Genomic DNA, 18242 nt, shown 5'->3' with positions numbered 1-18242 from the left:
TGGCCAATGACGCCATCACAACCTCATGCGATCAGGCTTTTAAAGTGACAGTTTGCCATATTTTCCACGTACACAACATTCTTCCCAATTTATAATCAGAGGTTCATGAAAACATTAATAATATTCTCTTGTAGCTATCTATGCACCTCAAGCATCTATTTATTTTTCTTATTGGCTTTAACTTCTGGTGTTTTAGATATACTAGGATCATCATCTAGCATTGTCTTTTCCAGTAATGGCTGCATGTTCGGAGGCTCACACAATGTTGTGGCATTCTTCATTAATGTACTGTCTACCCCAAATGCTCCAGTTACTGTGTTGTCCTTTGGTTTATCCAGGTCATATATTTGGCATAGCTATTTGTGGCTCTTCATTTGTTCTGGTTGCCAAGAGTTGATCTGCATGTCTTCTCCATAAAACATAATCTCTCATCTGCATGGCATAGACGCCGTTCCAGTATGTACCACAATGATGGCTGATACTCAGTTCTCACAAATATTATAATTCCTCGCCAACACTTCTTAACCTTTTTGGGCAACATGGCTTTTGGCCTTGTTCTCACATCGGAAACAATGTCTATGTCACAGGTGGTTTTAACAAATCAAATGCCTTGTGAAACTGACACTTTACCAGGAGCAATGCTGGAAAACATTGACTTGTTGAATGAAATGCATTCTGGTATATTAATAAAAATTGGCTCAGTATTTTAGCCAGTGATCCTTGTTCTTGAGTTACCCTTAAAACAATGTTTCAGTGTCTGAACGACCTTTTCTGCCATATCATTTGTGGCTTGGTGACAAGGAGTTGAATGGATATGTTGAAGTCTGTTTTGTTTTATTTGTCTGTAAACTCTTGTGATATAGACTGTAGACTGTTATCACTGACAAGTTGTTCTGGACAACCAAGTCTCACAACTGTCTCCTCTAATCTTCCAATGGCTTTCTCTAAAAATGTCATCTTCATGATGGCAACTTCAAGCCATTTAGTTTATGCATCAGCCACTATGTAAAACGTTTGATCTTCAAAAGGCACTCAATATTACTAGAGCCTTTCTGGGCATGGGTGTAATGGTGCTAATGGCGGAAGGTTGCACATGGTTGTACAAGCCGCTCAGTATTTCCATGTAAACTGGACTGCCGATACTTAATTGCATAAGTATGAGTTTATAGCAACAACACCCACCTTTGCGAATTCCCAGCCATACAGAACGTCTTCCTCTATCTGTGCATAATTCATTTTTGCATTATTTAAGGATCTTGATGCAAAAGCTATTGGTTTCTCTTCATCATTGGGTATTACATGAAAAAAACTGCTCCCACTCTGTGCCCTAATGTATCATATTCAAATTTAAATGCAGCTTCCCATCAAAATGACTTTAATAAAGCCCTCTGGCTGGTATAAAGTCTTCTTCATATTGATCTTTCCATTTCTATTTTGTTATCGTAATAAATTGTGCAACAGCTTGAGAATGGTTGCAAGATTTGGGACAATAGTAATTTAGCAAGCCCAAAACTGTTCTTCAATGGTTTACACTTTTAGATGCTGATGCCTCTGTTTTGCTTTTACTTTTGAAGGTGACTTGTATGGTCCCTGAGCATCAATGACATGGCCTAAATATTTGATGGAAGATTTTAAAAAATTCACATTTGTCTTTCTTCACTCTTAAGCCATAAACTTCCAGATCTCTGCACAGTAGCACCTAAGATAATCTTTTTCATTTCTTTACATGATCTTGGTAACACTGGACTTCTTCTAATCCACTTAAAATCGGATCCATGTCACATCAGAAAAACACAGCTGCAGTTGAGATTCCAAATGAAATGCACTGAATTTGCATATCTTTTATGTGCTACAATTGTCAAGTACTTCCAAGTCTCAGGCTTGACTAAATTCAAATTTTACTGAAAAGTTGACCTCGAGCTATTCCAGCAAATAGGTCATCAATTAAAGGCAAAGTATACTGCTCAGCGCACAATACTGGATTAATAGTGACCTTAAAATCACTGCAGATGTGTATGGGTCCATCTTTTTTCATCACTGGTATCATAGGCATGACCTAATCATTCACATTTATAAGTTCAAAGACTTCCATCTTGTTCAGCCTCGCTAATTATGCCTCAGCCTTTGATATGATTGTATAAAGGTACCGATCTAGCCTTGTTACATTTTACTTGACTCTCATCCTGTAGTTTCAATTTGTCAGAGATCTTTTCTACGCTCTTGAGATCCCATTGTAAACATTGATTTTGAATTTTAGATATAGCAGTTTCAAAATCTGACAATATATTTATTTCTGCCAGTTGATTCTGGTTTTCTCCAACTACATTCTCCCCAAAAAAACTAGAAAATTTCCTTTGGTAACATGAAAGGGAAAGTATTAAGACTGACTACATAACTGAACATTCACATTGATACTAATATGTGAGGCTGGATGAACACAGCAGGCCCAGCAGTATCTCAGGAGCACAAAAGCTGACATTTCGGGCCTAGACCCTTCATCAGAGAGGGGGATGGGGTGAGGGAACTAGAATAAATAGGGAGAGAGGGGGAGGCAGACCAAAGATGGAGAGAAAAGAAGATAGGTGGAGAGGAGAGTATAGGTGGGGAGGTAGGGAGGGGATAGGTCAGTCCAGGGAAGACGGACAGGTCAAGGAGGTGGGATGAGGTTAGTAGGTAGGAGATGGAGGTGCGGCTTGGGATGGGAGGAAGGGATGGGTGAGAGGAAGAACAGTTTAGGGAAGCAGAGACAGGTTGGACTGGTTTTGGGATGCAGTGGGTGGAGGGGACGAACTGGGCTGGTTTTGGGATGCGGTGGGAGAAGGGGAGATTTTGAAGCTTGAGAAGTCCACATTGATACCATTGGGCTGCAGGGTTCCCAAGCGGAATATGAGTTGCTGTTTCTGCAACCTTCGGGTGGCATCATTGTGGCACTGCAGGAGGCCTATGGTGGACATGTAATGGTGCCACCGAAAGGTTGCAGGAACAGCAACTCATATTCCGCTTGGGAACCCTGCAGCCCAATGGTATCAACGTGGACTTCACAAGCTTCAAAATCTCCCCTTCCCCCACCGCATCCCAAAACCAGCCCAGTTCGTCCCCTCCACCCACTGCATCCCAAAACCAGTCCAACCTGTCTCTGCTTCCCTAACCTGTTCTTCCTCTCACCCATCCCTTTCTCCCAACCCAAGCCGCACCTCCATCTCCTACCTACTAACCTCATCCCACCTCCTTGACATGTCCGTCTTCCCTGAACTGACCTATCCCCCCCCTACCTCCCCACCTATACTCTCCTCTCCACCTATCTTCTTTTCTCTCCATCTTCGGTCTGCCTCCCCCTCTCTCCCTATTTATTCCAGTTCCCTCACCCCATCCCCCTCTCTGATGAAGGGTCTAGGCCCGAAACGTCAGCTTTTGTGCTCCTGAGATGCTGCTGGGCCTGCTGTGTTCATCCAACCTCACATTTTATTATCTTGGATTCTCCAGCATCTGCAGTTCCCATTATCACTCATTCACATTGAAACAACCACTTAAAGACACCGATTTTCCTGCATATGTTCCTAAGTACAATTTTTGAGGATTGCAATACAAAATGACTCAGCTACTTTTGATATACTCTTTCAGGTATCAAAGAAACTGTTGCTCCAATGTCCAACTTCATTTTTATTGATTTGTCCTTCAGTAATCCAGTAATCTAGTGATCCAGCATCAATTGATGTTGTCAGCCATAGCCAGTTTGTTTAATAACAGCCCCTCTTCAGATTGGGAGTCTGGACTTTTCTCATACCCTTTTATATTGTGTAGATTTTCTTGATACTCTTTGGTTTCTGTACTTTTGCTGTATGTTGCTCATGTTTCTTCCTCAAACATCCAATTCAATGTGCCCCACTTTGCCACAGTTTCTGTATAAAGCCTCTTTGAACCAGCAATTTGCTACTGCATGACCTTCTTTCACACCGATGGCAGTTTTGAGCAAGCTTTGAAACTTGGCTTTCAGTTGCTATTTTGTGAACTCTCATGCTCCACCATACTTCTTTGGCTGCTAGTTCCACAGAGACTGCTATTTCCAGTGTTTTTTTTAAAATCTAGGTTCCCTTCTATCAGTAATCTCTTTCAGACTGCTTCACACCTAAAATCACACATCAATCTATCACTGATAGCATCATTTATGTTGACTCCAGATTTCCAAAGTTCTGCTACCTTCTTTAAAATTGCTACGAATTGGGAGATAGATTCACCATCATGCTAGTTCTGCTGTAGAGGGATCTGAACATTCAATAAGCACCAATGGCTTTGGTGAAAAATGGTTCTGTAGGATTTAGAGTCATAGAGACGTACAGCGTGGAAACAGACTCTTCAGTCCACTTAGTCCAAGCCAACCATGTTCCCAAACTAAACTACTCCCAATTGCCTGCATTTGGCCCATATCCTTCCAAACCTTTCCTATTCATGTACTTATCTAAATGTCTAATAACTATTGTAACTGTACCTACACCCACCACTTCCTCTGGCACTTCATTCCACGCAGAATCCACTCTGTGTAAAAAACGTCGCCCCTCATGTCCTGTTTAAAACTTTATCCTCACCTTAAAAATATCCCTTAGTTTTGAACTTCCCCCATCCTCGGGAAAAGACCCTTGCTATTCACCTAATCTTTGCCCCTTATGATTTTATAAACCTCTATAAAGGTCACAGGGTTGGAGCAGATTAAAGAGATAATGGTAAGACCATGGAAGGATTTGACATGTTATAAAAACAATTATAGGGTATTGTGTGCTCAGTCTCCTACTGTACTCCCTGTACACCTACAATTTGGTGTTCCCAAATTTCAAATGAACGCCATCTACAAGTTTGCTGATAACACCATCACAATGGACAGATATCTAACGAGTCAAGATATATAAGGGACATAGAGGGCTTGGTGACGTGGTGCAATGAAAGCAATCTGTGTCTCAGTTCAGCAAACTTAACGAACTGATCATCGACTTCAGAAAGAAAGGAGGAGAACATGCCCCCATCTACATCAACAGAACTGAGGATGAGAGGGTGGAGAGCATCAAGTTTCTCGTAATGCCGATAACCGACAACCTGTCCTGGACTTCCTGTATTAATGTGACAATCAAGAAAGCACAACATCTCTTCTTCCTCAGGTGGCTCAGGAAATTTGGCATGTCCATAAGGTCCTTCATCAACTTCTATGGATGCACCATTGAAAGCATACTGTCTGGGTGCATAACAGCCTGTTATGGCAACTGTTCTGCCCAGGACCGTAAGAAACTACAGAAGGTGGTATGTACGGCCAGACCATCACAGAAGCCAAACCTTCCATCCACGAACTCTAATTACACAGCTCATTGCCGCGGAAAGGCGGCCAATATCATCAAAGACCCATTGCACCCTGGTAATGACTTCCCACAAGGTCTTTCGTCAGGCAGAAGATACAGAAGCCTGAACACACACACAAGCAGGTTCAGGAACAGCTTCTTTCCTGTCATTATCAGACTGTTAAATGGACTCTAGCCTCAAATAATGTAACCTGCAATGTAACCTGGATGTCTCCAAGTCTTTTTGATCTGTACGTCCATTGCTTGCTGTGATCTGCCTGTACCACTCGTAAACAAAACTTTTCATTGTATGTCAGTACACGTGACAATAAATCAATCAGAATGTTACAAAATGTTGCACTAAATTCACATTTCCCAATTTAAAGGATTAGTATTCCTCTATCTAGAAAATAGTAAGACAAAGGGTAATAACTGTGGCATAACTCCACTAACTAACTAATTAACCTCCATGCCATCAACTCTTGGGTATCATTATGGTAGGGAAAGGACCTGGTGACAGTAGCATGATTCAAACGGATGGGGATGTGTCAGATCTTGGGACACAGTTGCCAGACTTCGGAGAAGGGATGTCCAGTCCTTGGACATGGTTGTCAGGTTCTGGCAGCTGTCAGGTCATGGCGGTATAAGTGATTGAGAGAAGGCATCGTTGGGGGTTTGTGAAGTAAGTATGAGGTCAATTTAATATTTAATCAAGAGTTCAGCCTTGTATTTAATTGTCTAACATTTCCTGAGTAACTATTTTGATTAATTTTGTTGGTACTTTAATACCCAGATGAAGATTAAATTTGATGGGCAATTCCTTTGGAGTGGTAACAATGGGGACTCTGCATGATGCCCATGTGCAACTTGTATTTACACTAGCATAACGACTATTTGGCCAGTATAAAATCTGCAGTTATGTTTTGCAGCACAGATAGTAGGAACTGCAGATGCTGGAGAATTTGAGATAACAAGGTCTGGATGAACACAGCAGGCCAAGCAGCATCAGGGGAGCAGGAAAACTGATGTTTCGGGCCTAGACCTTTCTTCAGAAAATTTAATTAAAATAAAAAGAAGGGTCTAGGCCCGAAATGTCAGCCTTCCTGCTCCTCTGATGGTGCTTGGCCTGCTGTGTTCATCCAGCTCTACACCTTGTTATCTCTATGTTTTGGAGCTGTACCCTTAACTTGGAATAAAATGAAGGAGGTCAGGTGGCATGTTTTGAAATATATCTGACAACAGGCATGGGGGATGTGGTTGTTAAAGATTGAAGGCAGGCCCAAACAGTTTTGCTGGGAGAAGATGAAGGGTGTTCACACTTGAAGTGAATTGCAGTAGCAACTGTGTTTATAGTGGTAAGACTGATGCTCTCCAAAGTCATAGAAGGTACTGAAGATAATTGATTATTGTAATAATTGTTTAAATGTTCAAGATAAAGGAGAAATTAAGTCTCAAAGATAGCTAATCAGCATTGTTTCCTGAAATAAAGAAAATGTACAGACATTTAAGAAAAATCTACTCTTTGCTAAACAATTTACATAGAATTCAATATAGTTTTACATTTGGACCCATACTCACTCACACCTGGGCTGCATGTTAAGCTCACTTCCTGAACAATGGGGAAACCAGCTACAACATACAGCTATCGTACTTCAGTCAAAATGCAGTTTGTGAAAAAATTGAAGGAACAAGCTACCACCAACTTCTTCCTGGATATGAGGTCTATATGATTCACATTGTCATGAAGATGGGCTTTAAGAGGGGACTGGCTTCTAAGATACCCCTGGAAACTCACAAATAATTTAGCCTGCTAGGATCTGGTAAGACATAGCAGCTAGAAACCAAAAGTATTTTTTGGTTCATTGTCCAGAAATATGAGTAGGAGCTCACACTTGGATTGAAAATATCAAACTTGTGAGGACCTGAAATGAGGATGGAAAACCTGTTTAGTTTACACCAGAAGGGGAGCCTCCAGGAGAGAAAAAAAATTCACACTGCAATGGTTCTAGAATTAAAAGTTACCAGGCTGGGTAAGGAATAGAAACACATTGGACTAGCTCCAGGAAAATTTGTGGAATTGAGTTTTTGGTTGTGTTAAAAGTGAAAAACGAAAGTCCTGTTCTGTAGTTTGAAACATAAGATGGTTACAAAAATAGTGTTTTGTCAACAGTACTTTTAGTCTGTCCCAGTGAAAAGCTTAAATCATGAAATCTTGTCCTCTTTTCAGCTCACAACTCTGGAAGTTCTAATTTATTTTTCTTAGTCACTGGTGTCCCTAAGCATGATAACAATAAATTTGAACACTTTAGGAAGAAATGTTTATGAAGTTATTTTTAATCAACCCATTCAAACATTATGGCATACATCCAGGGTACATGGGATTTGAACTCAGGCTTTCTGGCTGACAGGTAGGGACACTACCACTACACCACAAGACCTGTTAAGATTAACAAATTTTCTGATACAGGTTAAGCACTCAGCACAAAGCACATTGAAATTCTAATTGTTGTAAAAATACAGCCTTATGTGTGTAATAAACTTTGATTTTGTTATTAAAAAAACATTGGCAGCCTCTCATGTTCAGTAACTACCAGGGTCATCTATCAATCAGGTGTCACTCTGGGATCTGACTTGTTCAGTACACTATCAGCAGGTATCATAAAAAAAAGTGTAATAGGACTTAATGCTAGTATCCCTCAAACAACATTGACAAAATATATTAGTTGATTATTTGATTACAGTTTGTGAAATCTTACTGTGCACAAATTGATTGTTGCATTTTCCCATATTACAAAGATAACTGTAAATTATTCAAAAGTAATTAATTAGCTGTGAAACATCCTGAAATTGTGAAGGGAATTATACAAATGCATTTTTTCTTAGAATTTGATGTATATGCAATTTTATGTATATCTTACATCTAACAAAAATATGGTAATCTGACAATCTGTCAAGTCTCCCTGGTTGCAAGGATCTCAAATTCAGATTTCATTTAGACTTAGAAATCCAAAGGAACAAACCTATGATAGGTAACCTAATTAGTTTGAGTGACTGAAAGAAATAGTACTGTTTCATAGCCAAGGAGTTGACTTCATTGCCAAGAAGTCATTTTCATTGGACACCCCAAGTTTCCCAACACAACTATACAGCACTGTGTAATTATTAGATTAAATGTTGTCAAACCAAGTGTCTATCTGACAAAACAAAATGCTGAAATTTTCCCAAGGCCAGTCAGATTCAGAAAGGGAGAAGACAAAATAAAGTTGATCATGGATTAACGTCTATTTTGTTTTTGACCCTCACTGCTATTTTGTTCAAGAATATTTCCTGAACAGGAATATTTAGACCTTAGTCCTTCTTTCTTCATTCCGGGTCCGGATTATCACTATCACATCATATTTCCAGTGGTTATTTGTAGCTGCAACTCACCATCCATATTTAGCACACTCCATGCTTTTACATACATGTACAGTAAATTTAATTTTGACATTATTACATTGTTTTAATCTGTCCCCACCTAATAGCCTATTCTCTACTCTAGTATTATCTACCTTTCTCAATTATCTTTCACCTTTGTTTACTTCTCCGATATTAATTACCTAATGGTTCCAACACCTCTGCCAAGTTAGTCAAAAAACATCCTTTACACAAGCAAAGTCCTCTAAAAGGACATTGATCCCAGTTCTATTCAGGTGCAACTCTCTGACCTAACTGTAGTGTCCCATCTTCCCCAAAACCAGTCTTAAAGTCTCAAAACCTTTCTTCTTGCACCATCTCTCCAGCCACACATTCATCAGCCCGATATCTATACTCACATGTAATGCAAAGACTAACCTAGACACTACTATTTTTGAGATTTGCTACGTGCTTGTTAGCTTTGTTTTCTTAACTCCCTAAATTCAGCCTACAGAATTTCATCCCTGCTTTTTATTATGTTTTGGTATGTATGTTGACCACAACTATTGGCTGTTCACCCTTGCTCACTTACATGACCTTATTACCAGGGAAGCAGCACACCTTCCTGGACTCATGACTGTGGTGTACAGGACTTCCCCTTTAAATGGGAGACTGTTTGGAAAAAAGGGAGTTTGAGGATTTGCAAGAAAGCAGCAGGAATTTCATCACTGTTACTTTAGCCTCACTCCCAGTTCATATGCAAATCTAAGATAACAAAGTGTGGAGCTGGATGAACACAGCAGGCCAAGCAGCATCTCAGGAGCACAAAAGCTGATGTTTCAGGCCTAGATCCTTCATCAGAGAGGGGGATGGGGAGTGGGAACTGGAATAAATAGGGAGAGAGGGGGAGGCGGACCGAAGATGGAGAGAAAACAAGATAGGTAGAGAGGAGAGTATAGGTGAGGAGTTAGGGAGGAGATAGGTCAGTCCAGGGAATATGGACAGGTCAAGGAGGCGGGATGAGGTGGTAGGTAGGAGATGGAGGTGCGGCTTGAGGTGGGAGGAAGGGATGGGTGAGAGGAAGTTCAGGTTAGGGAAGCAGAGGCAGGCTGGGATGGTTTTGGGATGCAGTGGGGGGAGGGGATGAGCTGGGCTGGTTTTGTGACGTAGTGGGGGAAGGGGAGATTTTGAAGCTTGTGAAGTCCACATTGATACTATTGGGCTGCAGGGTTCCCAAGCGGAATATGAGTTGCTGTTCCTGCAACCTTCGGGTGGCATCATTGTGGCACTGCAGGAGGCCCATGATGGACATGTCATCTGAGGAATGGGAGGGGGAGTTGAAATGGTTCGCGACTGGGAGGTGCAGTTGTTTGTTGATACGTTGTATCCGGAGGTTGGTGGGGTGGTATGTCAGAATGGAGGGGGATCCTCTGGTGGCGGTTGTGGCGGGGGCGGGGTGTGAGGGATGTGTTGCGGGAAATGCGGGAGACGCGGTCAAGGGCGTTCTCGACCACTGCGGGGGGAAAGTTGCGGTCCTTGAAGAACATGGACATACTCCCGCACATCCCAGATGTCCACGTTCTTCAAGGACCGCAACTTTCCCCCCACAGTGGTCCAGAACGCCCTTGACCGCGTCTCCCGCAACACATCCCTTACACCCCGCCCCCGCCACAACCGCCCCCAGAGGATCCCCCTCGTTCTCACGTACCACCCCACCAACCTCTGGATACAGCGTATCAACAAACAACTGCACCTCCCAGTCGTGAACCATTTCAACTCCCCCTCCCATTCCTCAGACGACATGTCCATCATGGGCTTCCTGCAGTGCCACAATGATGCCACCCGAAGGTTGCAGGAACAGCAATTCATATTCCGCTTGGGAACCCTGCAGCCCAATAGTATCAATGTGGACTTCACAAGCTTCAAAATCTCCCCTTCCCCCACCGCATCCCAAAACCAGCCCAGTTCTTCCCCTCTCCCCACTACATCACAAAACCAGCCCAGCCTGTCTCTGCTTCCCTAACCTGTTCTTCCTCTCACCCATCCCTTCCTCCCACCTCAAGCCGCACCTCCATTTCCTACCTACCACCACATCCCGCCTCCTTGACCTGTCCATCTTCCCTGGACTGACCTATCCCCTCCCTACCTCCCCACCTATACTCTCATCTCTACCTATCTTGTTTTCTCTCCATCTTCGGTCCGCCTCCCCCTCTCTCCCTATTTATTCCAGTTCCCTCTCCCCATGCCCCTCTCTGATGAAGGGTCTAGGCCCGAAACGTCAGCTTTTGTACTCCTGAGATGCTGCTTGGCCTGCTGTGTTCATCCAGCTCCACACTTTGTTATCTTGGATTCTCCAGCATCTGCAGTTCCCATTATCACTCATATGCAAATCTATCTTGATGACCTCTCAACAATCCTTTCTACCAACCCTGCATGTTCCTACAGTCACTGGGTGTTGATGTGAGATAAGTACAAAAATAATTCATCATAAGACTTGCTCATTACTTTGGTGTACTTTTCTGTATTATTCTGGCAGAGTTGTTTTGGACTGACTGTTTTCCAATGGCCAAAAGTGTGATTTTTAAAATAGAAAACTATTTTTAAAAAATTATTGCTAACTTATGATGCAACATGTATTATTTTTGTTAAAAAAATTATTTTTAACTTTATCAACTAAACAAATATTAGGCATTGAGCCAAAACGTCACCTCCTGCCCTACCTTCCCCTTCGTTGTCCCACCCATGGTCTGGTTTGCCATTGATAAAAGGTAACACCCTGCACTGTAGGGGACTTATACTGAAGCAGCAATAATGGTCTTATTTATTTGGAAGTAAAGTTATTTTCCTCTTTCAAGGTGAGGATTGTTTTATTTTAATGTTGAAGGAATTGTTGTCATGAGGAAAAGCATTTGGGAAGGAATGTCACTACGCAGAAATGTATAACATTTTGGCTATATTGTTATGTGAAGAGAGTATTTCCAAACAGAACAAAGCATTACTTGACATAAAATAAACAAAATCTAAAATGCTATCGGAGATAATGGGAACTGCAGGTGCTGGAGAATTCCAAGATAATAAAATGTGAGGCTGGATGAACACAGCAGGCCAAGCAGCATCTCAGGAGCATCCTGAGATGCTGCTTGGCCTGCTGTGTTCATCCAGCCTCACATTTTAAAATCTAAAATGCTGTCATTGTTCACAGGGTACAAGTTCAAATTAAAACAGGAAACAAAAGTATTTCATTTTTGCTGTCTTTAGGATGATGCCTCATCTTCCATCTCAAAAGTGAAAACCTACAACACTGTTCAAAAAAAGTACAGGGGACTTTCCTCTAATGTCTTAGCCAATATTTATTCTTCATCCACACCAATGAAACCAATTATCTGGTCTTTCACAGCTGCATGTGGGACCTTGGTGCACAAATTGCCTATCATGGTTCCTAAATTAAAACTGTTTGGTTCAAGAGTATGTCACTGATTGTGAAGTGGTTTTGAATTGCCCAAAGTTGTGAAAGGCACTACAGAAATACAATGCTTTGTTTTGTTTTTATGGGCCATGTACACTTGAAGTTGACAGTCAAATAGACCTGTCAGCATCAAGATCATTCTAACAAAACTTAAATCATGCCGCAGTTCTGACATCACATTTTGGCACTGCAGCCTTTTAAATATTTTTCAGACCTCATTTGGAGTAGGTAAGTTAGCCAAGCATTGGTGATATTAGTGTTCTGGATCTACGATGATCCTTTGGGTAATTTTTCCTTATTTGACAAAAGGTATTGAATGGAAAGCTCAGATGATCAATTTTAAAAGTGATACTGAAAGAAGTTTCCTTTTGTCTGTACAACAGAAGGCACATTACTTTCCTTGTGATGCAACAGATTGAAAGTTCTTCAATTTTAGACAGCTGCAGAGCCTGGAATTTTCCAGGAACTCATCCCACTCCCTCACGGTAATAAGTCCAAAGTGGGACAAAAATCCCATATACCAACACAAATAGTGTTTCTGCCACTTTTCCACTAAAACAACAACACTGGGTAAAGATCAGTCCAAAGGAAATTAACAGCTGTGTGTTAAAATTTTCCTCCACCATTTGAATTTTTGGCTTACGTCCATTCAGACATTACACATGTTTATTCTTTCATGGTATGTGATTGTTGCTGACTGGGCCTGTGTTTGTTTGCCTCTTCGTAACTAGCCTTGAAGAGGTAGTGGTGAGCCACCTTTATCACATTTGGTTTTTGTAGATCTACAGCACTATGAGGAAAGGATTTCCAGTATTTTAACCCAAACAAGCTGACCAGACAGTGAATACTATCAAGTCAGGATGATGTGTGGCTTGGAGGGTTACTCACAGATGGTAGTGGTAGCATCTGCTGCCCTTCTATTCTAACCTTGGAAAGTTGTTTCAATGCTCATATATGGTACACACTGCTGTCACTCTGTATTGGTGCTGGAGGGAGTGAATGTTTAAGGTGGTGAATAAAGCACTGATTAGTAAACTGCTTTGACTTGGATGGTGTTGATGGTGGTGCTGGCAAGGTAGGTTGCATTTAGGCTCCTGGGCATGTCCGCTCTACACTGGCCACTTCCTTCCTTCTTTCATTACCCTTTTTTTGTCTTTTTTTTTTCTTCATCTTCCTGTCAAGGGTAGCAGAGGATGCGATATTGCAAAGGAGGGCAGCTAGAGCGGGACTGTTGTGGGACAGAGACCTGGCCTGACAGTGGAACCAGGGAACTCTTTGTTATGGTAGGCCTGGAACAGGGACTCCAGGTGTTGGCGAGGGGGTGGCAGTGTGGTATATCTTAGAGTGGTGACTCCAGATGACCAAGACAGCATAGCCAGGGATTACCTCGTTGCAGTAGCCCGGGGGCGGAGACTTCTAGTTTTTCTCAAACTGTACTGTTTCAGTGCTGCAATAGTGTCTTTTGATTTATTTTCTTCTATTTATTGAAGTGTCTCTGAGATCTACAACTAGGGTTTATGACTGTTTGCTGTGCTCACCGAAATAGTGGATTCACCCAGGGGTTCTTGAAACAGTTTCTTCTGCTACATTTCAAGAAGAGCCAAGAGACTGAAGTATTTAACAAGTGCAAACTGATTGAGTTTTTTTGAGGAATTAATGAAGAGAAGTGATGAAGGAAGAGCAGTAGACATGATCTCTCTGGACTTCAGTAAGGCATTTCACAAGGTTCCTCATGGTAGACTAGTTAGCAAGATTAGATCACATGGAATACAAGAACAACTAGCCATTTGAATACAGAATGGCTTGAATGTAGAAGACAGAATGTGGTGGTGGAGGATTGCTTTTCAGACTGGAGGCCTGTGACTTGTGGAGTGCCACAAGGTGTGCTGGGTCCACTCGTTTTCATCATTTATAAAAGTGATTTGGATGTGAACATTGGAGGTATGGTTAGTAAGTTTGCAGATTATAACCAAAATTGGAGGTGCGGTGGACAGTGAGGAAGGTTACTTCGGGGTACAAAGGGATCTTGATCAGATGGGACAATGGGCCAAGGAGTGGCAGATGGTGTTTAATTTAGATAAATGTAACATGCTGCATTTTGGAAAGAAAAATCAGAGCAGGACTTATACACTTAACGGTAAGGTCCTGAGGACTGTTGCTGAGGACTGCCTTGGAGTGCAGGTTCATAGCTCCTTGAAAGTGAAGTCACAGGTAGACAGGATAGTGAAGAAGGCATTTGGCATGCTTGCCTCTAGTAGTCAGTGCAGTGAGTGTAGGAGTTGGGAGGTCATGTTGCAGCTGTACAGCCCACTTATCAGGTCACTTTTGGAATACTGCATGCAATTCTGGTCTCCCTGCTACAGGATGGATGTTGTGAAACTAGAATGGTTTCAGAAAAGGTTTTCAAAGATGTTGCTAGGGCTGGAGTGTTTGAATGGCAGGCAGAGGCTGAATAGGCTGGGGCCATTTTCCCTGGAGCATCGATGGCTGAGGGGTGACCCTATACATGTTCATAAAATCATGAGGGGCATGGATAGGGTAAATTTACACAATCTTTTCCACAGAGTGGGCGAATCCTAAACTAACGGGCATAGATTTAAGGTGAGAGAGGAAATATTTAAAAGGGACCACTTTTTCCTGCCAGAGGAAGTGGTGAATGCTGATGCAATTACAACATTTAACAGGTATCTGTTAAATAGGGTGGGTATATGGATAGGAAGGGTTTAGAGGGATATGGGCCAAATGCTGGCAAATGGGACTAGATTAATTTGAGATATCTGGTCAGCAGGGATGAGTTAGACTGGACGGTTTGGTTGCATGTAGAGCTGGATGAACACAGCAGCATCAGAGGAGCAGGAAAGCTGACGTGTCTGGACCCGTCTTCGGAAATGGGGGAGGGGAAGGGGATTCTGAATTAAACAGAGAGAGGGGGAGGCGGATGGAAGCTGGCTAAAAGAGCAGATAGGTGGGGAGGAGGCGCTCTGAGAGATTTATTTACGTGGTGCTCACTCGGCAAGCAACAAGGTTAGACTAAGCTATATCCCACCAAAAGGGCAGGCGAAATGATCATGTCACGTGATCGTACTCTTAAAGTGACATTTCACCGTACTTACCAAGTTCAGAAGATTGCAGAGATAATGGGAACTGCAGATGCTGGAGAATCCAAGACAACAGTGTGGGGCTGGATGAACACAGCAGGCCAAGCAGCATCTTAGGAGCACAAAAGCTGAAGTTTCGGGCCTAGACCCTTCATCAGAAAAAAACCCTTCCGAGTCCGGACCCGTGTTCGGAAATGGGGGAGGGGAAGCGGATTCTGAATTAAACAGAGAGAGGGGGAGGCGGATGGAAGCTGGATAAAAGAGCTGTGTTCATTCAGCCCCACACTTTGTTATCTCAAACTACGGCAGACTTTCTTTCGGGATACTGGTCTAGAAACTAAGTGGTCTTGGGAAATCTGTGCTACTTGGTGCCGTTGTCTTTTGTAATAACGATTTTATTGCTCCTTACATTAGAGTCATAAGCAACTCAATTATCTGCCCCAACGAGATACAGGGCCCATTACAGAACTGGGTATATAAATAATTATGCGCTGTCAACATGATCAGTTGGAGGGGGCTCTTGTGCCACAGCAGGTGTCCCTATCTCTGGGCCAGGGGATCTGAGTTCAAGTCCCACTAGCAAGATCACGACTTCAATTTACCACATATCTGATCCTATAATTTTTTGCATATCCAATTCTACAATGGGTCTACAGAACTATTTTACGACCAGTGAAAGGATCCGTTATAGAAACAGTTATTTTAGTGGCTTTGGAACCGTTTGAGTAGCGAGTTATACGGCCAGCTTTGGCTTTAAATCTTGGTCCAAACACATAACCGCTGCTTTCATACATCCGAAATTTTGCTCCTTCTAATGCAGGGGGTTATATGGAAGAGTACTCCCACACACCCTACCGTATGTCTCTTCTTCCAATGAAAGTCTATGAAATATTTTACATTTTTACTCCGGTGAGTGTTTCTTGCGATCCTGTTATCGTAACAAGTATGGGACAGACGCTGTGTGAATATGGTTGGATTCCAGGAGAGAGTAAAACTATCATTTTGCTCTCAGAGCTGGGATTTCGTCCGCATGTTCCCATGAGAACAATTTCTTTTTGAGACGCAGGAGTGAATGCAGCAATGTCAATAGTGACTGCGGACTGCACTCCACATTGGGTTATGGGGTTGGGTCATCTTTGGATAAAGCATTTGTAAACCAAGTATTGGCCTCGCAACAAATAACAGTAAACCGTTTCTGTGCCTGGTATTTGGTTTCAAGTGGTAATGTGAAGGGTTACTTTGTTACAGTTCTTCACTTGACCTTCTGTTAGTTGTGTAGACTCATTCCCAAGCTAAACGCTCAATGCAAAACTTGTAGCGTTAACTTTTTACAGTGACATTTCAAAAGATTTAATAGAAGTTTTGGATTGCTCCAAATTAGATTCAGAGGCAAGTTAAAAATAGTCGAAGTGGCTGACTTATTTTCTGATAATACTCGAAAATAATTCCCTTGGGTGCGGAGGTTCTCTTTCTCTCACCTCCGATCTGCTCTTCAAGCTGCTCCTTTTCGGTCGCACCAGAACATCCTTGAAGTCGAGTTTGAGATCGGCGTCTATCCGAGGCATGTTGAGCGATGCTGCTGTCCGGAGTCAACTCCTATCCGGCAAAAGCCTGCTGTTCGTCAGCGTTGTGAATTTATAGTCTGCCCGCCCTACTGGTTACAACCAGGCCCTGGCACTTAATTTGGAAAGATCACTTTTCCGTGCTGCATAGCTCAGATCGTTTGGCCCGCTCTCAGCTTTCCGCTCACTCCGCAGAGAGAGAGAAAAAATCTGCAGAGCAAAACATCTCCTTGCATCCTGGGACACTGCAGTACGTATAGTTAACGAGTGACTAGCATTCCCATTGAAAGTAATACACCCAACGACCTGTTTACGGAAAGCTCAGTGGATAGTGCTGCATTCTGCAGCGTTTGGGGACACGGCATAAATCTGCATTCTAATTGAAATCGAGGTGGATGGGGCGCGCACGGCATTCCCTATACACGGAGAGAGCAGGGAAGATTAAGCATCTTCCTAGCTTCTAGGGGTTTACCAAATCCTGCAGACTCCGGACTTTCTGCTCAATATCGCCTTGGGGCCAATCCTGGCGATAAGCTGAGCTAAGATCGGGAAAGGTGAAACCTTCAATACTGAGCAATAACGTAAGTAAAATCCGTGTGGTTATCATCCTGGCTGAATTACTCAGTGAAACTAATATTCATTAATATAAAGCTGTTGGTGCAGTTACAAGTCAGGCTGTTACGAAACAACAAGAAGGAACCCGCATGCGCAAACAACCCGCTTTAGGGTTCATGGGCGTGAGCATGAGGACGTGCTGATCCGGTCCGCGTCTGCGCAGCAGCTAACATCCGCCGAAAGGTAATTTCGGAGATCGTAGGAACTGCAGATGCTGGAGAATCTGAGATAACAAGGCGTAGAGCTGGATGAACACAGCGGGCCAAGCAGGAATGCTGACGTTTCGGGCCCAGACCCTTCTTCAGAAATGGGGGTGGGGGGAGGGGATTCTGAAATAAATAGGGGGAGGCGAATAGAAGATGGATAGAGGAGACAGACAGGTCAAAGAGGCGGCTATGGAGCCAGTAAAGGTGAGTGTAGGTAGGTAGGTGATAGGTCAGTCCAGGGAGGACGGACAGCTCAAGGGGGCGGGATGAGGTTAGTAGGTAGGAAATGGAGGTGCGGCTTGAGGTGGGAGGAGGGGATAGGTGAGAGGAAGAACAGGTTAGGGAGGCGGGGACGAGCTGGGCTGGTTTTGGGATGCAGTGGGGTAGGGGAAATTTTGAAGCTTGTGAAATCCACATTGAGACCATTTGACTGCAGGGTTCCCAAGCAGAATGTGAGTTGCTGTTCCTGCAACCTTTGGGTGGCTTCGTTGTGGTACTGCAGGAGGCCCAGGATGGACGTATCGTCTAAGGAATGGGAGGGGGAGTTGAAATGGTTTGTGACTGAGACGTGCGGTTGT

General features: G+C 42.9%; 1 protein-coding gene across 2 annotated transcripts in view; it reads right to left on the bottom strand.

The window, feature by feature from the left end:
• Positions 1-17546, bottom strand: part of LOC125448356 (GMP reductase 1) — a 113494-nt gene extending 95948 nt beyond the window's left edge. Inside the window, exon 1 of one of the 2 annotated variants that reach the window (XM_048523637.2) lies at positions 16760-17546. In XM_048523637.2, the coding sequence (XP_048379594.1) occupies positions 16760-16846 (87 nt within the window). In that variant the 5' untranslated portion in view covers positions 16847-17546. Of the gene's footprint in view, positions 1-15296; positions 15482-16759 lie in introns of those variants that run through there. The other variant, XM_059653473.1, reaches the window with a different exon arrangement.
• Between the last annotated feature and the right edge of the window lie 696 nt (positions 17547-18242).

This window comes from Stegostoma tigrinum, chromosome 2 (assembly GCF_030684315.1).
Source record: "Stegostoma tigrinum isolate sSteTig4 chromosome 2, sSteTig4.hap1, whole genome shotgun sequence".
NCBI classification, from domain to species: Eukaryota; Metazoa; Chordata; class Chondrichthyes; order Orectolobiformes; family Stegostomatidae; genus Stegostoma; species Stegostoma tigrinum.
This window is presented reverse-complemented; position numbering and strand designations above follow the sequence as displayed.